Source organism: Asterias rubens, chromosome 12, assembly GCF_902459465.1.
Source record: "Asterias rubens chromosome 12, eAstRub1.3, whole genome shotgun sequence".
NCBI classification, from domain to species: Eukaryota; Metazoa; Echinodermata; class Asteroidea; order Forcipulatida; family Asteriidae; genus Asterias; species Asterias rubens.
Window position 1 is genome coordinate 7,524,850 of NC_047073.1, and position 16,837 is coordinate 7,541,686.

The window sequence follows — 16,837 nt, forward strand, 5'->3', positions numbered from 1 at the left end:
TACCTTTTCGGTCAAAAACATCACTTTTTGGTCAAAAAGTAAAATAAATGCAAAAAATTATAATTGTTAAATGATTTCTTTCAACACAACACCCCTCCAGCTATGAAATGGTAAAGCCCTCTGCCGCCCTCGGGTAAACAACTCCTTATAAGGGAATGCTGTGCGCGTCGTGCGTATCGCGTGATGTGGCACAACTGTTTCAGCCGATGCTCTCGACCAATAGGAATGAAGAAACTGTCTTATAAAAACAGGTGCAAGGTCACGTGTCACGCCCATGAATTTACACTTTTTACCGGTCATAAACAAAGGTTTATACACCACCACGTGATGCGCTCTCCACTAATAGGAATAGCGAAACTGTCTGAGGTATTTATGAATGGCCATTTATAATGCGATAGTTAAATTGGACTATGCTAGTTGACTATTTGGAACCAGCCTACCATGGCTGGTTACCAATAGCCGTTTTCATAGAACAGCGTACAGTGGACCGTTTACCACAAAGTGATAACATGGGTTATCGCGAAAGTCGTGTTGGTTGATGACATGACTACAGTTGTTCGCACCACAACTTCTGTGCGCATGCCCTACGTACATCAGTTAACAACCACTCGTTAACGATTGATCCTTGCATGAACTTGACCCTAGCTAAGCACAGCATAATAAGGTTATCAGCCAAAAGAACCAGGAATGATATTCTTCATACTTTAGTCTGATTTTTTTATTGTTTTGCCCTTGGGAAATATCAGGAAAAGTTTCAATTGAATACCCTGAATGTCTTTGTAGGTTTAGCCCTTATTGGTAATTATTAAAGACCAGTCTTCTCACTTGGTGTAGCTCAACATATGTATAAAATAACAAACCTGTGAAAATTTGAGCTCAATTGGTCCACAAAGTTGCGAGATAACTATGAAAGAAAAAACACCCTTGTCACACAAAGTTGTGTGCTTTCAGATGCTTGATTTTGAGACGTCAAATTCTAAATCTGAGGTCTCGAAATCAAATTCGTTGAAAACTACTTCTTTCTCGAAAACTACTTCACTTCAGAGGGAGCCGGTTCTCACAACTACTCCCCATTACTCATTACCTAGTACGATTTTGAGTAATTACCAATAGTGTCCACTGCATTTAAACTCCTTTTAAGGAGTGGGTTAAAAAAAATTCCTACTACATGTATTTACCAAGGACCAACATGTCACATGTACGATCTGAGTATTTTCTAACTTGGTTCCCAAATCTGGTATATGTTCCTTATAATGTACCTATAACTATTTCCTTTTACTATTCCTACAGGATCTTCGTTCTGTATTCACCATTCCAGTAACAACAATTGCAATTGATGACGCTAACAGCATCATGTCCTGAGTTGGCTAAAACTCATTTCTGTGAGGATTTCTCTAATTCTCATATTTTTGAGGAGAGTTTCAAATTTTATTGAGGTCTTCTGTTGTGTTTTAATTTCTTTCACTATTCAACCTTTCTGATAATTAATTTTGTTTAATTTTGATAAATCATCAAATTGAGTGTGTTTAAACATCATGGTATAAATGCTAGTGTTTCTGCATCATAGAGTTATAAAACTGGAAGGCGAACAAAACCAAGTGACACTGCCCAACAAGAAGCGTTTTTTGGTCTTTGAGAAATGGTGCGACCCATCGTATAGCACATGTCATGCACCAGTTCACTCAGCCAACATTTTGTAAGGGAACAATTGTATGTAATTTACCAGCAGGGATTCAAACCCATGGTCAGCCAGCACGGTTAAGTTATGTGTGTAGTTAGAGTGCTCCCTCTAGTTCTTATATATAACTCTATGATATGATTTGAACTGCCTTTAGCCATCGGGCTAGCTACTTAGTGGTGAGTTATCTGCTCTAGCAGTGCGAAGGTTATGGGTTCCAACCCCATCTGAATGATTTGGCTGTGGACTTTGTTCACAGAACTCGGGAAAGTACTGAGTAAACACACTGCCTTATACACATTGGGTCGGTGTAAGGGTGAAAATTCATTTTATTCTATGATCTGTTTTGAGATAAAGTTTTAACGAGAATGATTGTGTGTTTGTTTAAAGCCTATAATTATTATCCACCAATATGAGCTTGTGCCTTAAATTTAAGATAAAATGAAATATTAACCTATTTTGAATATTGAAATTTTCAATCCGTTTATTTGCTTTTAAAATATTGGCATAACTATAAACTACCAACTAATCAATATTTAACATGACATGATTTAAGGAAAAAATATTATAATAATTTGGAGAATATTATTGAAAAGATCCGTCCTCTTTCTCACAAAACCATTCCACTGGGCATTTTATTCAGAAATTCATGAATTTATTAAATGATTCAAATGATAGATTAACATTTTTCTTATATGTCTGATATTCCAAGAAATGTTTATATATAACTATCACAAATGATAACATATTGTAGCATTAGAGTACTTAAAAACATCCGTCCACTTTTGTAGTGTTTGAATATAATTTGTTTGTGTTTTCTTCTTTAGAATGGTTTGTTTGCATAATTGAGCTAATTAAATCACAAAGTCTTGATATTGGAGGTTTTTTTTAATATACGGTTCATTCTTAGGATTATGTCATGTCACACGAGGCAATTAACAGGCAACCAGTTTGTGGCAATCTCCAAAAAGAGAATCCATTCACATTTGAATGTCAACTTTATTTGAGCTAGTAAGACCTTGTTTTGAAAAATCACTCCTGTACTACCGAAATGGTCACGTGGCATTATGCTCTGTAGTTGGTTGCTTCCAAGTTGCCTGTAAAAGTTGCCTCGTGTATATGACAAGGCCACGGTCTAAATGAGACACAAGACCCCTTTTATATAACACCTGGGCCTAATTTCATAGAGCTGCTAAGCAACAAAGATTTGCTTAGCATGAAATGTCTTGATAAAAACAGGATTACCAACCAAATTTTCATTGTTGCATATTGTTTGTTACTGGTATTCAGCTGTTGTTTGCGTATTCTGAAAATCACGTTGAAATTTGGTTGGTAATCCTGTTTTTATTTAAAGAAGAAATTTCATGCTAAGCAAATTTTTGTGCTTATAGCAGCTCTATGAAATTGGACCCTGGTAAGGGTGTTAGGTTGTGCATTGAAATCTGCAACCAACCATTTGGCATTTGAGAAACTCCGGGCGATTTTCTGGTACCTTATGAAGACCAATGACCAATCAAAAAAGGGAAAACAAAAGCCCCCCCCCCCCCCGGATGCGTTTTCTTGATTTACGTTTACCGGTGGCTCAATTGGTGCAGTCTCCCTATTTCATACTGGGTGCGTTCGATAAGCTTCCCTGGGGGTCTACCCCCGCGGTGCTCAAAGCTCGGGTGAGCCCCCTGACAAGAGCTAAAGGAACGATCACTCACCGCTCTCGTAGTGACGTCATGCACCTGGGGCCAGCCCCCAAGTGACCCACTCTGCAAGCAGGGCACTGGGGGCTGACCAGGGCCCAATTTCACAGCGCTGCTTAGCGGCCGATTTGTTGCTTACTGTGCGATTTCTATTTCATAGCGCTGCTAACCGTAAGCACACGAAAAGGCATGCTAACCTTCCGGTGCTTACCGCACGAAAATAAATGACGTCACAATGCAAATCCACGATAACACGCAAATATGGCCGTCAAATTTTTCTGCTAACCTGTGAAATACGCTAAGGCTTAAGCAATTTTTTTCTGCTACAGTAAGCACGCAAATTTGCTTACCGTTAAGCAGCGCTATGAAATTGGGCCCTGGGTGGGCCCCTGGAATGACGTCAAAGCTATTTGAACGCACCGGGGCAGATCGGGGTCGACCCAGGGAAGCTAAACGAACGCACCCACTGTTTGCGTGGCACCAGTCAAAAGTCACGTCATACAACCCGCTGTGGCAAGGATTAGGCCTACGCCCATTCCCACTCCGGTTTTATTGGGGGTGGACACAAATAAATTTAAAACAAAAAACAGGATTTGAGCCTGCGACCACCGGATTTAGTTTTTCAAAATTTTCGCATATTTGTGTTTCGCCAACTTCGATCAAACATGTATTATATGTTTTTAGTTGTAGACCTCGTTGTTTTAATCGTACCCGTATACAAGGATTCAAACATCTAATGGAATGCACTGTTCCACATTTACTTCTATTCAATGTATTATGGCTTTCCTTTATAGAACAAGAAAACACATGTCTTTGAACCAACGACTGTTTTGTGATTTTAAAAGTGATGCCACTTGAATTTGGCACTAACTGAAAACAGTCACTTTTTTCCCCGCGAAGCTCATTGTTGTTCAAACGTTTGTGTTGCGCAATGTGGACGAGTCGTAACAATAGTCTTTGTCCACACGTTTTGTGTCGAGAATTTGACTTAACAAAACAAATTAAGAAAATAAATATTTAAGGGAAACCATTTAGGCCAAGCCAGCTAGTTCGGGTCGCCATTTTGTGGCTGCTCTCTCGCAAAGAAGCCGAACTCGACCTTCCACTGTGGCCAACAGCAACCTGACGGCAAGGCACGACTCCCCGAGGGGCTGGAGGTAACGATGTCTCCAGGTGTGTCTGACTCCTTTGCCTTTGCGGTAAGATTTCACCATCAAAGAACACCACGGGCTTAATTCGGCAAAACAGCAACATTTCGTGTGAAATACTGTAGATTTTAGTTGTATGCTAGGACCTTTTTAAAGTGATTTGTAAACTTATTAAAACTGATTTGTAAACTTATTAAAACTGGACAGCACCAACTCCGGCTTTTTTGTAAGATGTAAATCGGATCATTTGTAAACAGAATGACCTGGAAAAGGCCCTATGCTTCCTTTAGTAGGACGTACATTTTGAATTTAAGAACATAATAATATAAAACTGGACAATTTTCTATTTCCTGCCACAACTTTTTAGTATCTAATTTATTCAAATGGGAAATTCCTTTTGGTAAAATTAAGTTGGGAACAATCCATATTACATTGCCACCACTTTTTCACAAGTTATGAAATCTTATTTATTAAAAATAAGTGAACAAATTTCCATATCCTGCCACCACTTTTTCATTGTTATAAAATAAATTACGTTAGTATCTAATTTACTCAAATGAAATAATATTTTTGGTAAAAGCCAGAGAAAAAGTGTTGGCAGGATACGGAAATCTTTCCCGCCATTTCGGTAAGCAACACTTTTAATACAACAACAGGGCCCAATTTCATAGCGCTGCTTAGCGGCCGATTTGTTGCTTACTGTGCGATTTCTATTTCATAGCGCTGCTAACCGTTAGCACACGAAAAGGCATGCTAACCTTCCGGTGCTTACCGACGAAAATAAATGACGTCACAATGCAAATCCACGGTAAACAGGCAATATAGCCGCCCAATTTTTCTGTTGACCTGTGAAATACGCTAAGGCTTAAGCAATTTCTTTTCTGCTACAGTAAGCACGCAAATGTGCTTACTGTTAAGCAGCGCTATGAAATTGGGCCCTGATCTGTGCAGACAATGCTTACATGGCGCCCATGCTTGCCTTGAACATTTTAGAACATTATTTTTGCGCCAAATTCTCAAACTGGTCCACTCAAAACTATTTCCCCTTTATTTCCTAAAACAAAAACCTCCTGTGCCGCACCTACAGTGACGCACCAAAAGCACCAGTGACGTCAAACTGTTCACACGGATTCGACCCGACTGCTGGAACTTTAAAAAAAAAAATACCAGTTCAAAATGTTAAAAAAAACACCAACTCTCCCGCTCTATTCCCAGCAACACTAAATAAATTCCCTTAGCAACCAACGCCAATTCAGAAATATTCAACGAGTATTTAAAACGTTTCAGACTCTTGAAAAACAATCAAACTTATTTTCGGACAACTAAACTTCAGATTTATTTCTATTTTTTGGGCAGTTGGTCAGCCATTTTGATTTTTTTCCACGGGAAAACAAACGTGCTTCTCCCAAATCGATATGCTGCTTGGGAGAAGTTTCCGTGTCCAGCCACCCCTTTTCCATTCACTATGAAACAAACTATATAATTTACTCAATTTGATGAAAAAAGTCGTGACAGTATACGAAAGGTTTTCCCAAATAGTGGGGTACACCCAGCATTATTCAGCTATATTGTGAACTCATATGGCAAAAACAAAATTCTTTTATCAAATTAGTATGTGAATTTTTCAAGACATACTATTTCTGCATAAGAAGCTAATAATTGCTTTATGCTCTACCAGCCAGGCTTCTGATGGATGGTACCCAAGCCTTCATACGTAGTGACTGTAAAGGGGTAACCCTGTTTCAGCCCCAGGAGTAGGTGGCATCGGCCCCTGGCAACAATACAATTGTACCACACCTTGAAGTGGTCTTCGGGCATTGTGTGTCTGGCGACTTGCGTTACAAAATAAAAGATGACGTATTGTTCCAGTAACTTTTCCCTTCCCTTTGATCATGGTCCAACAGTGTTTTGTATTCTGTCGTTCTCTTCAAGGAAAGGGATACCAAACCTTCAGAGCCGAGCTGTAAAGCTGTGCACATCTGCAGTGACATCGAGCAGAAACACATCAAGATTATCATTCGCCGCTTCCATATCAACGATCAACGGGTAAAGTATTGATTAATATTTGGTTTTTGATTATCAGCATAGATTAATATCAACTATTGGTGGGGTGTATCATTTTTTTTCCCGGTTTAAAACACAACACTTTGTCGGTAGCATTACATAGCAATACTAAAAAAAACATGTTTACAAAATTAACGTTAATATACATCAAATTGGTTAAAGAACAGACAATCCTGATAAAATGCAAACTTGTTATAAAAAAAATCATTGAAAGGGCTGGTATAGTGGGTTTTCTATATCTGTCAGTTATTATAGTTGTAAATTATTTGTACTATTTATCAAAATATTGAACAGCTACTTAAGCGAAAAGTTAAAAACATCTGAGTTGTTTTTTACAAACTACAGGTTTTTTCATGGGATCATCAATCCGGGACAAAACGTGATGCAGATTCGCTATGCGAGGGAGAAGACAAGTTCACGACGACGCCAAAGAAAAGAAAACCACAAGATGAGGTGAAGAGCGACGGTGACTCATGGGTCCCTGAGCTCGGCCTACAAGCCAAAGACCGTACGATCCTCGTGGATGGCGAGTGGCTCACAGACAATCACATCGTAGCCGGTCAGCGGCTTCTGAGCCGCCAGTTCCCGGCCCTTGAGGGGCTTCAGGAGCCCGTACTCGGCAATGTCCTCCAGTTCAAACCCATCGTCTCAGACGGTGTTCAGGTGATGCAGAACGGCAACAACCACTGGGTCACGCTCTTCAAGACCGGGGAAAAGATCATCAAGGTGATGGACAGCAAAAACATGGGTCTGACACGACAGCTGACTCACCAGGTGATCAACCTCTGTGAGGGAGACGACAACACCGGGGCGTGGGAGGTGCGACTACCGAGGATGCACCGGCAGAGAGGGTCCAGTGACTGCGGGGTATTCGCCCTGGCGTACGCTACCGAGCTGGCCTTCAAGGGCGACCCGGAGATTGTGGTGTATGAGCAGAAAAGGCTGAGACAGCATCTTAAAGACTGCCTGGAGGCTATGGAGATGTCACCGTTCCCTAAGAAGGCCTGCAAGGAGAGAACTCCGAGAGAGATCGGGAAGAGGACGCAGATAGTCAAGGTACAAGTGAATGATCCTTTTTGTTGATTCTTTGTCATTTATTTATTGATGTCAAATTAAATTTTAAAACTACACTTTCAGAAATGTGTTTAATTATTGTTCATTGCCCATTATCCAACTTGTATTACAACACTAATACTTTAAAGGCATGGTATACTTTTGGTAATTTCCAAAGCCCATGCAGCATCTTAACTTGGTGTACCTCAAAATATATGCATGGACAAATCTTTGGAAATTTTTGCTCAATTGGCAGTCTGTCATTATTGGTCATCGAAGTTGCAAGAAAATAACGAAAGGAAAAATACTCTTGTTGCCTAGAGTTGTCTGCTTTCAGATGCCTGTGAAAAACTTCATGCCATAAGCAATTCTCATAAGTTTTGTTTATGGAAAAAATTCATCTCCCTCTAAAACTACAGTACTTTAAATTGGGTCGTTGATGATGTTTTATAATATCAACAGCTCTCCAGTGCTCTTTACCAAGTAATTTGTCAATATCAGGCAGTGGCATCACTATAACTGGTAATTGCCCAGAATAATTATTAGCATAAAACCTTACTTGGTAACGGGTAATGGGGAGAGGTTGATAGTATAAAACATTGTGAGAAACGGCTCCCTCTGAAGTGACGTAGTTTTCGAGAAAGAACTAATTTTCCACGAATTTGATTTCGAGACCTCAGAATTAGAATTTGGTCTCGAAAGCAAGCATCTGAAAGCGCACAACTTCGCGTGACAAGGGTGCTTTTTTCTTTATAGTTATCTCGCAACTTTGACGACCAATTTAGCTCAAATTTTCACAGGTTTGATATTTTATGCATATGTTGAGAAACAACAAGTGAGGAGACTGGTATAGACAATTACCAATAGTGTACAGTGTCTTTAACTTGTGGAGTAATTACCAAAAGTGCATCCTGCCTATGGGTCATTCCATGTCAGACCAACGCACTTTTTTACCTCATGTCTTCCGATTTTGAAAAAAATTGCTGTGCTTGTAGGTCCTAATGAGCAATGAATGCACACCAATTTTCCATGTGGTCAGGGCAGAAACCACTAAAATCTGACATTTTTAGGGTAAAATACCACCTTTTTGGTAAAAATATGTCATAACCATGTCAATTTTTATCACATATATGCAAATTTGGTATCAAATTGATGAGAATTGCATGCTCAAATCAATTCTTTCATCAGTTTTTGAAATAATGTATCATTCCAAAAATCAACGAAATAAAAATCATTTGATAGAGCATGTCTTCCTCTATCAGAATCCGAAACAAAATTCTTTCCAAGATGGTAAACAAAAAATGTCACCATGCTGCAACTCTGACTTCATCAGAAGGTTAGCATGCCTTTTCGTGTGCTATACGGTTAAATGGAAATCGCAAAGTTAGCACAAATCTGCTGCTGAGCAGCTCTATTAAAATGGGCACTGAAGTCAGAGTTGTAGCATGGTGAACAAATTGTTCTTAAGGATTTCTCAGAAAGTTACTATGCATTAATTTCAAGATTCATCACAGGGGGTTAAAGTAAGACTGCTTAAGTTTGTGATATACTGAAGAAAGGCAGACAGCTTCTCCATCTCAACCTTGATGTAATCTCTAACTGGGATCACTAATAATCACAGTGGTGCACCCGAAAGGGGGGGGGGGGGGGGGACGATGGGTCTGGGGGATTGATCCCAGCCCCTCCAAGGTATTCAATTTGTTTGTTTGATTTGTTTTGATTTTTCGTTTTACAATCTTCGAAAGAAATTTTTGGGGAAAATATGGCCCACCCCCCAAAAGTAATAAATCCTGGGTGTGTCACTGCTGATAGTTTAAATTCTGATTCTGGTTAAACCACATCAGCCCTCAACAAGAAACAAATCGCAAACCATGAACACTTTAAGTAACTTTAGAAACAGAAGAGTGAGGTTTGTTGGTGGATTTATTATGTAAAGTATATAAATTGACTAGTTTGTGACCTAACAACTGTACGAAAATGGTAATAAAATTGTAAATTTTGAAGAGCCTAGTTGTTTCTTGGTTGATTGTGATAGAGGAAAACATGTTCTATCAAGTAATTTTTATTTTGTTGATTTTTGGAATGATGCATTGTTTCACAAATTGGGTCAAAGGTCACGATAACATATTAAAGATCACGGTACTTGTACAAAAATAGTTCCTAAAGTTGTAAATTTTGAAGAGCCCAACTGTTTCTTAGTGGATTGTGATAGAGGAAGACATGCTCTATCAAGAGATTTTTATTTCATTGATTTTTGGAACGATACATTATTTCAAAAACTGGGTCAAAGGTCACGATAACATATTAAAGATTACAGTGACCTACATTTCAGAAAATTTATTTTTGACAAAAGAACTGATTTGAGCATGCAATTCTCATCATTTTGATACCAAATTTGCATATAATATGTGATGAGAATTGACATGGTTATGACATATTTTTACCAAAAAGGTGATATTTACCCTAAAAATTTCAGATTTTAGTGGTTTCTGCCCTGACCACATGGTAAGTCCGATCGGGCTAAAAATTGCTGTGCATTCATTGCTCATAAGGACCTACAATCACAGCAATTTTTATCAAAATCGGAAGACATGAGGTAAAAAAGTGCGTTGGTCTGACATGGAATGACCCATATGCCAAACGGAACTAGAGAATACAACTCTTAAATGTATCAACGAAAATTCTACCATGACATATATTTTCAATTTACAGACACGCTCGTCTTTTACTCATTGTCTTGTTTCTATTTCTCCTTAGAAAATGATCCCAACCTTCCCGTCCCCCATTGCATCGACAGCTGGCTTCGAAAGATCGCCGTGACGACGTGGCTTATAATATTCGAACCGTCGGTCGCCTCAGAAAACTATACGGCTTGCTTGCGTTGTTCTTTAGGCCTAGGTGTTATTCCACTGCCTGCCACTATCGACTAATCGATACATGATTTAATCTGAAGTTAAGTAAAGCGAAATGGAATGTTATCGAAAAATCGATCACTTTGAAAAAGGAGATTACAAGTGTAGATGAAGAAAGGACGGATTAAGAAGTTGTAATCGGTATATTGGAATCGCATGACTCTGATGGGTCGTTATCATGAGTTGAAATAAGGACACAATAACGTTATTTGTTCCCAACCTATTTTAGAAAGTTTCAATTTCTAGTTGGGTCTTAGGTTGGTTTGTTCAACACTAGTGGGCAGATGTCCTTAAAAGTAGGGCTACATGTAGTCAAATGTTTCGATTTGAAAGTTGTGTTTAAAATACTGTAGTTGGTTGCTATGGAAATTATGTTGGGTGTGTACAAAGATGAACTAATTAATGTCTCATAAGATTTGATTGGTTCAAACGCTGCATTGTTTGATGCATAGTGCACACTTTCAGATAATCCACGTTCCTCTTTCTTGCTTCGAAACCAAACAATATGGGGGCCTATACTAGTAGCTGGTTGAAACAACTTCACATTTAAAGAAGAATGGACATAATTTTAAAAGCAGTGGACACTATTGGTGATTACTCAAAATAATTATTAGCACATAACCTAACTTGGTAACGAGTAATTGGGAGAGGTTGATAGTATAAAACATTGTGAGAAACGGCCCACTCTGAAGTCATGTAGTTTTCGAGAAATAAGTAATTTTCAGCGAATTTGGTTTCGAGACCCCAGAGTTAGATTTTGAGGTCTCGAAATCAAGCATCTGAAAGCACACAACTTCGTGTGACAAGGTTGTTTTTTCTTTCATTATTATCTCGCAACTTCGACGACAAATTGAGCTCAAATTTTCACAGGGCGATGCATATGTTGAGATACACGAAGTGAGAAGACTGTTCTTTGACAACTACCAATAGTGTCCAGTGTCTTTAAAGACGGAAAGTATCAATGCTTTAACAGGTTGGATTGAGATGAAGCACGATAATCATTCAGGGTTCCCCTCCCCTCAAGGGTAAAATACATGATTGTGAGACTTCAAAGTATTTATTTGTTTGTATTTTTGAATAATAAGCATTTTGCATCGAATGCTATGAGTGTTTATTTTTGTGGGTTGCCCCCCTGGCGCAGGCAGTACCACCATTGATGTTGGCCTACCCTATCTTGTCAAAAGGGCCTACCGTAACTTTCACGTGGTATAAAAGGAGTGTACAAATGTCAGTTGTACTCACCAAAAGCATTCCCATATAATGAAGCAGTGAGCGATCGCTTTGCTAGCATTACAAATCATGCACCTTCACTCTGAATACTTCCCGGGTCAGAATTGACCCGGTTCAGATCACAGGGGGCTTGACCCATTTCCTGGTCAGACTGACCCGTAATAGTGTTTCAAAATAACCCCAAAATGGGTCAAAATCCCATCTTTTAACCAGTTCCCGGGTCATGAATGGGTCGGGCCCACTGGAACCCGGGTCAATTCTGATCGAAAAGTTCTGCTTTGATTGACCACGCAATGAGTTTTGCAAACCATGGCAACTGTACCTAAATCTTGATTCAACGTTGATGAGAGCACTCATAAATATGATGTACTAGCTATAGTTGGTGTATATTAACGTATTAATTTATTACAATTATTTTGAAATTCGTTCATCACCTATTTATTTTTGAAAATGCTCAGTAAAATATAACAAAATGTTATTTTATGTTTGTTGTCTTCATTGTTGCCTTCACTATTGTACATGAGACTTAATTTATTATTTAAGAGTTGTGTTTATATTTGTGTAACTTTGTTGTATCGGAATAAATAAAGCGCGTGCATTTAAATTTCACGTCCTTTTGAATAACTAGGTGTTATTTTTGGTATCATTTTCATTATGGCATTTTGTTTATATTTTGAAGAAAATTGTTTTACCATAGTTCTCTTTTGATGAAATATTGGACGATGGGGTAATAAGCTGACATTATAGGCAGTCTGTGATTTGACACAGATTTAGGGTCATACTGACCCAACAGTGACCCGGAATTGGGCCAGTCCGTACACGGAAGCCGGGTAAATTCTGACCCGGGAGATTTTCGACTGTGTGCCTTCCAACTTTATGAATGAGAGGCCTACAACATGTCGAATTTGAGGCTGTTTTTTTTTCGAGTTTATTGCCAGAACGGCCGAGGTGTTGCTAGTTGCTCGGCGTCACTACCCCCCTTCTAATAATAGCCCCGGGATTACCATTCTTATTCGGTTGTTGAAAGTTTTCACTTACTTCAAAGTCAACATTACCCACCTTCCTAAATAGGGTTTGTATAGTCATGTTTCCTTATTTAGTTTTCTATGTAAATACATTATCCCTGTTGCTGTTTACTGTTACTAAGGGAAAGTAAAGTCCATCAACCTCCCTACCTCCTATCAAAAGAGAAACAGGAATTCTTTTGTGGCGAGGCTGGTCATCCCATGTCGTCAATACAAACACAAATCCTCTGTAGCGATGTAAAGGAATTTAACGCCGACAAAAGGTTCACAATCCCCGCCCTGGGCAGAACGAGGTTTCACGCTCGAGTCATTCACACATCGGTTTAGGACCTTAACCAAACACGAGCTGCAAGACAAGATTACATGTTCGTTTTACTTGAAGCACCTCTTCTCTGGTCTTCTCTCCGGAGTTCAACAAGAAATAGGACATCTTCGAGCTTGTATAAATCAGCTTTGAAGATAAGTAGTTCTGTAAGATTTTGAGTAAGGAGGATATTAAAAATCTCTGCTGGAGTTGTCATTGTGCCGAATTGTAAGAATGCACCAAAGCTCTCGTTCAACCAGCTAAACGGATCCAACACAAAGGAGGGAGCTTTTTATGTCCGTCTCGCAATATTTTAAGCACAATGCTTCTGTAGAACGTAGCTGTATTGAAAGGGAATTACTTCATGTTTTTCTGTGTAATGATGGGCTGGTGGTCGCCTGTGTGTAAGCAGTAGGGTCGTATCACTTTGCGAGTTTCATCCGCAGTGACAAACTGAATTGAATTCAGGAGTAGTTTGCCCACACGACAGGATTTACAAATTCGAGCAGCGGTCTACCTTTTCCTGCATCTGAGAGCAGTTTGCGAAACTTTTGATTGCTAATATTTTGTAGGCAGCTATCACAACTTGGTGATCCACAATTATTTGACCACAAACATTTGGCAAAATAAAGTTCTCTCTGACACTTACAAGTGGACCGTCGTCGAGAAAAGTGGATAAGTTTAAATTTTGGAGGAATTTTAACTTTGGAACAATTGGAATCTGATTTTGATATGACTGCTTACCGTTCCTGTGTATATGTCTAAAAAATGATGTAGAGACAGATCATTGCTTTATCCGTAATTGACTGGCTCTCATTTAGTGTGTCAATTGAAAAGTGAGTTCGCTATATTAGGTAATTGTTATCTTCAAAGAATGGATGGACAACGAAAGATGCAAAACATCACCGAGACGACCCCACGAGGCAGCCCGTCTCCTCGGCTCAATGTCCCCGGGCAACTATCCGGTGGAAACACAAAGCTTCAACCTGGACCGAACGGCGGTCGCGGCACCACCGTGACGCGGAAGTTCTCCTTAGCCCCGAGCAACGCACCCAGCACGGGCAAACAAAGCTCTGTTGCGACGCACAGCCCCGGTATACAAATCGACAACACGTTCCAGATGGAGCCGGATCCGGATTATCATTTCAACGCATCCCGCGTGGAGAAACTGTTGAAGAAACTGACGGAGTCCATGCTGGACGGAATCGCCTACGACCGGAACACGACGCCAGATCTAGCCCGGAACCTGAGTGAAGACGTTAAGAACAGGGTGAAGCAACTCAAATACGACCGGTATAAGATAGCAGTTCACGTCATCATTGGTTCCGTGGATGGGCAAGGAATGAAGATTGTCAGCAGGAGTGTGTGGGACGATCAGCTTGATAACTACGCCTCGACTTTCTACCAGAGCTCTACCCTATTTGCCGTGGTTATGGTGCATGCAACTTACTATGAATGAAGGATCAGAATATTATTTTAGGTACTGAACCATCTTCGTATACTCAGACAGCTGGGAAAACCTAAATACAGATGGAGCAACGTTAATTGTGTCTGATGATGATAACGCAAGACTGAAACTGTTTAATGTGGATCTTGGAAATAGTATTTTCGAGAGACGAATCTGGCTGAGGAACTTTACTAATAATTATTATGATATCTTCCTTCAGCAGAAAATAACGCTTGAAAATGTTGTTATGCAAAACAAGTTCTGTCACTCAGTTTGTGTGCTTACAGACTTCATGAAACAGTGTAGCTTCTTAATGATACTTCTGTTTTGACTCAACACGCAATGCGTGTGCAGGTAGCCTAGTATTTAGACTTTTAGTATCGCCAGACGTTGACACTATTGGTAATTGTCAAAGACCAGTCTTCTCACCATGGTGTATCTCAACATATGCATAAAATTACAAACCTGTGAAACTTTGACCTCAATTGGTCGCCGAAATTGCGAAATGATAATGAAAGAAAAAACACCCTTGTCACACGAAGTTGTGTGCTCCAGTTGCTTGATTTCGATACCTCAAAAAATATAATTCTGAGGTCTTGAAATCAATTTTTTTTTTCAGAGGTAGCCGTTCTTCACAATGTTGTATACTATCAATCTCTCCAATTACTCGTTACCAAGTAAGGTTTAATGCTAATAATAATTTTGAGTAATTACCAATAGTCTCCACTGCCTTTAAACTTTTCACATGTCGTTTTTCTTTCGACCTCCATGGTTTTTCCCAAACAAGTTATTTATTCATCATGGTTCGGCCATTACATGTACGCGTATAATATTTTTGAAAATCCAAAATCCTTCCTCCATAATTCCTCCAAGTCAGAACAATAATGAAGCCTTGTTCGAATTGGCAGCTACGACTACGACTGTTGCTAAGGGCAGTTTCAATGCATTTTGCCGTGGAGGCAAAGCCGCAGCCGGCCCTAGCCACTTATTCGGGGTCGGATTGAGCCCTTTTGGCACGAGACAACAATGTGGACCTACATGCTAGAGGAAAATGGGGAAAGCAATGCAGAAGACAGATTCAAAATGATGTACTGCATTGTTGAAGACATTTTGTGTATAAAACCAAAGTTTGGAAGCATCATAATGATATGTATAATGTATGTATTGTGTTGTATTTTTATTTAAAAAGTTGAAGACACCCCATGTAAGGTTTGTTACATCGTCGGAACCAACATAAGTTGTACCGAAAAGAGAAGTGTATTAAAATGGAACACAATAATGTTATTACTTTAAACATTCTCATGTATTTGGTTTTCGTTAAAACTGTAAATTTTATAAAGATGAAAAAACTATATTTGGCAACTAAACTAATAAAATACTACATTGGGATGGTCTTTCAAAAACTCAAATACGTCTTTCCTATTACAGCTTTGTATTGTTTCTTAATGCAAAGAAGTCATGAATGGGACCGTAGTCATGTGGGCAGTTAGTCTTGCGGGGCCAGCAGTCTCGCGAGAATACCGCGAGAATCGTGGGGAGATTCGGTACGCTACCGCCGCGACAACATTTAACGACTTGCCCACAAGTCTAGAGTCACCCCAGCAGTCTCCACCAGTCACAAGCATCATCACCAAGGGCTGATCTAGCACAGAGCGCGAAAGCCTCTATGGCGTTGTATTAGGTCTGTGCCCGCTTAAGGATCCACATGCCCCCCCCCCCCCCCCCCCCCCGCAATATCATTTTCTGTAGAATAGGCCTAGAATTGCCGGTGTCGTATGCAATTGTGTCCGCAATGAAATACTGTCCGCTCCGGACACTTTTGCATATGCAATCGTGTCCGGGGCTATGCAAAAACCGTCCGGTGGACGTACATCGACTGTACATGTATGTGCGCGCGTAAGCGAGCGTGCATGCACTGAACCTACGTAAATGCAGCATGAATATTCACGTATTTTATGATTGCAGCGAATACCCAACGGCCGATTTCCAATATCATTTATGACATGCACTGGGTAAAAAATGGCGAACGTGTTCCGTCGACCAACAAAGGGCGTTTAATTTGATGCAAGGACGGTTTTGCACGGTGGCAGACACAACTGCATATGGGTCATTCCATGTCAGACCAACGCACTTTTTTACCTCATGTCTTCCGATTTTGATAAAAATTGCTGTGCTTGTAGGTCCTAATGAGCAATGAATGCACACCAATTTTCAGCCCGATCGGACTTTCCATGTGGTCAGGGCAGAAACCACTCAAATCTGAAATTTTTGGGGTAAAATACCAC

General features: G+C 39.7%; 3 protein-coding genes across 4 annotated transcripts in view; all 3 read left to right on the forward strand.

The window, feature by feature from the left end:
- Positions 1-2,548, forward strand: part of LOC117297598 (sperm flagellar protein 2-like) — a 43,293-nt gene extending 40,745 nt beyond the window's left edge. For both annotated transcript variants that reach the window (XM_033780711.1, XM_033780712.1), the window contains one exon: positions 1,291-2,548. In XM_033780711.1, the coding sequence (XP_033636602.1) occupies positions 1,291-1,362 (72 nt within the window). In that variant the 3' untranslated portion in view covers positions 1,363-2,548. The remainder of the gene's footprint in view (positions 1-1,290) is intronic.
- A 1,752-nt stretch (positions 2,549-4,300) lies between these two features.
- On the forward strand, positions 4,301-11,186 carry LOC117297905. Its single transcript, XM_033781087.1, has 4 exons — positions 4,301-4,568; positions 6,450-6,563; positions 6,927-7,637; positions 10,392-11,186. Exons 1-4 carry the CDS (start codon positions 4,533-4,535, stop codon positions 10,452-10,454), a joined length of 924 nt encoding a protein of 307 aa, XP_033636978.1. The 5' UTR covers positions 4,301-4,532; the 3' UTR covers positions 10,455-11,186.
- A 1,833-nt stretch (positions 11,187-13,019) lies between these two features.
- On the forward strand, positions 13,020-14,990 carry LOC117297997 (tctex1 domain-containing protein 2-like). The gene has a single exon (XM_033781209.1). The coding sequence runs from the start codon at positions 13,980-13,982 to the stop codon at positions 14,562-14,564; it is 585 nt and encodes a 194-aa protein (XP_033637100.1). The 5' UTR covers positions 13,020-13,979; the 3' UTR covers positions 14,565-14,990.
- The last annotated feature ends 1,847 nt before the right edge of the window (positions 14,991-16,837 follow it).

Excerpts from the sequence above, each read along its gene's own strand:
- LOC117297905 (XM_033781087.1), top strand. The coding sequence starts at position 4,533 with ATGTCTCCAGGTGTGTCTGACTCCTTTGCCTTTGCG. Across the intron at positions 6,564-6,926 it reads TCCATATCAACGATCAACGG|GTTTTTTCATGGGATCATCA; the intron begins GTAAAGTATTGA and ends TACAAACTACAG. Across the intron at positions 7,638-10,391 it reads AGAGGACGCAGATAGTCAAG|AAAATGATCCCAACCTTCCC; the intron begins GTACAAGTGAAT and ends ATTTCTCCTTAG.
- LOC117297997 (XM_033781209.1), top strand. The coding sequence starts at position 13,980 with ATGGATGGACAACGAAAGATGCAAAACATCACCGAGACGACCCCACGA.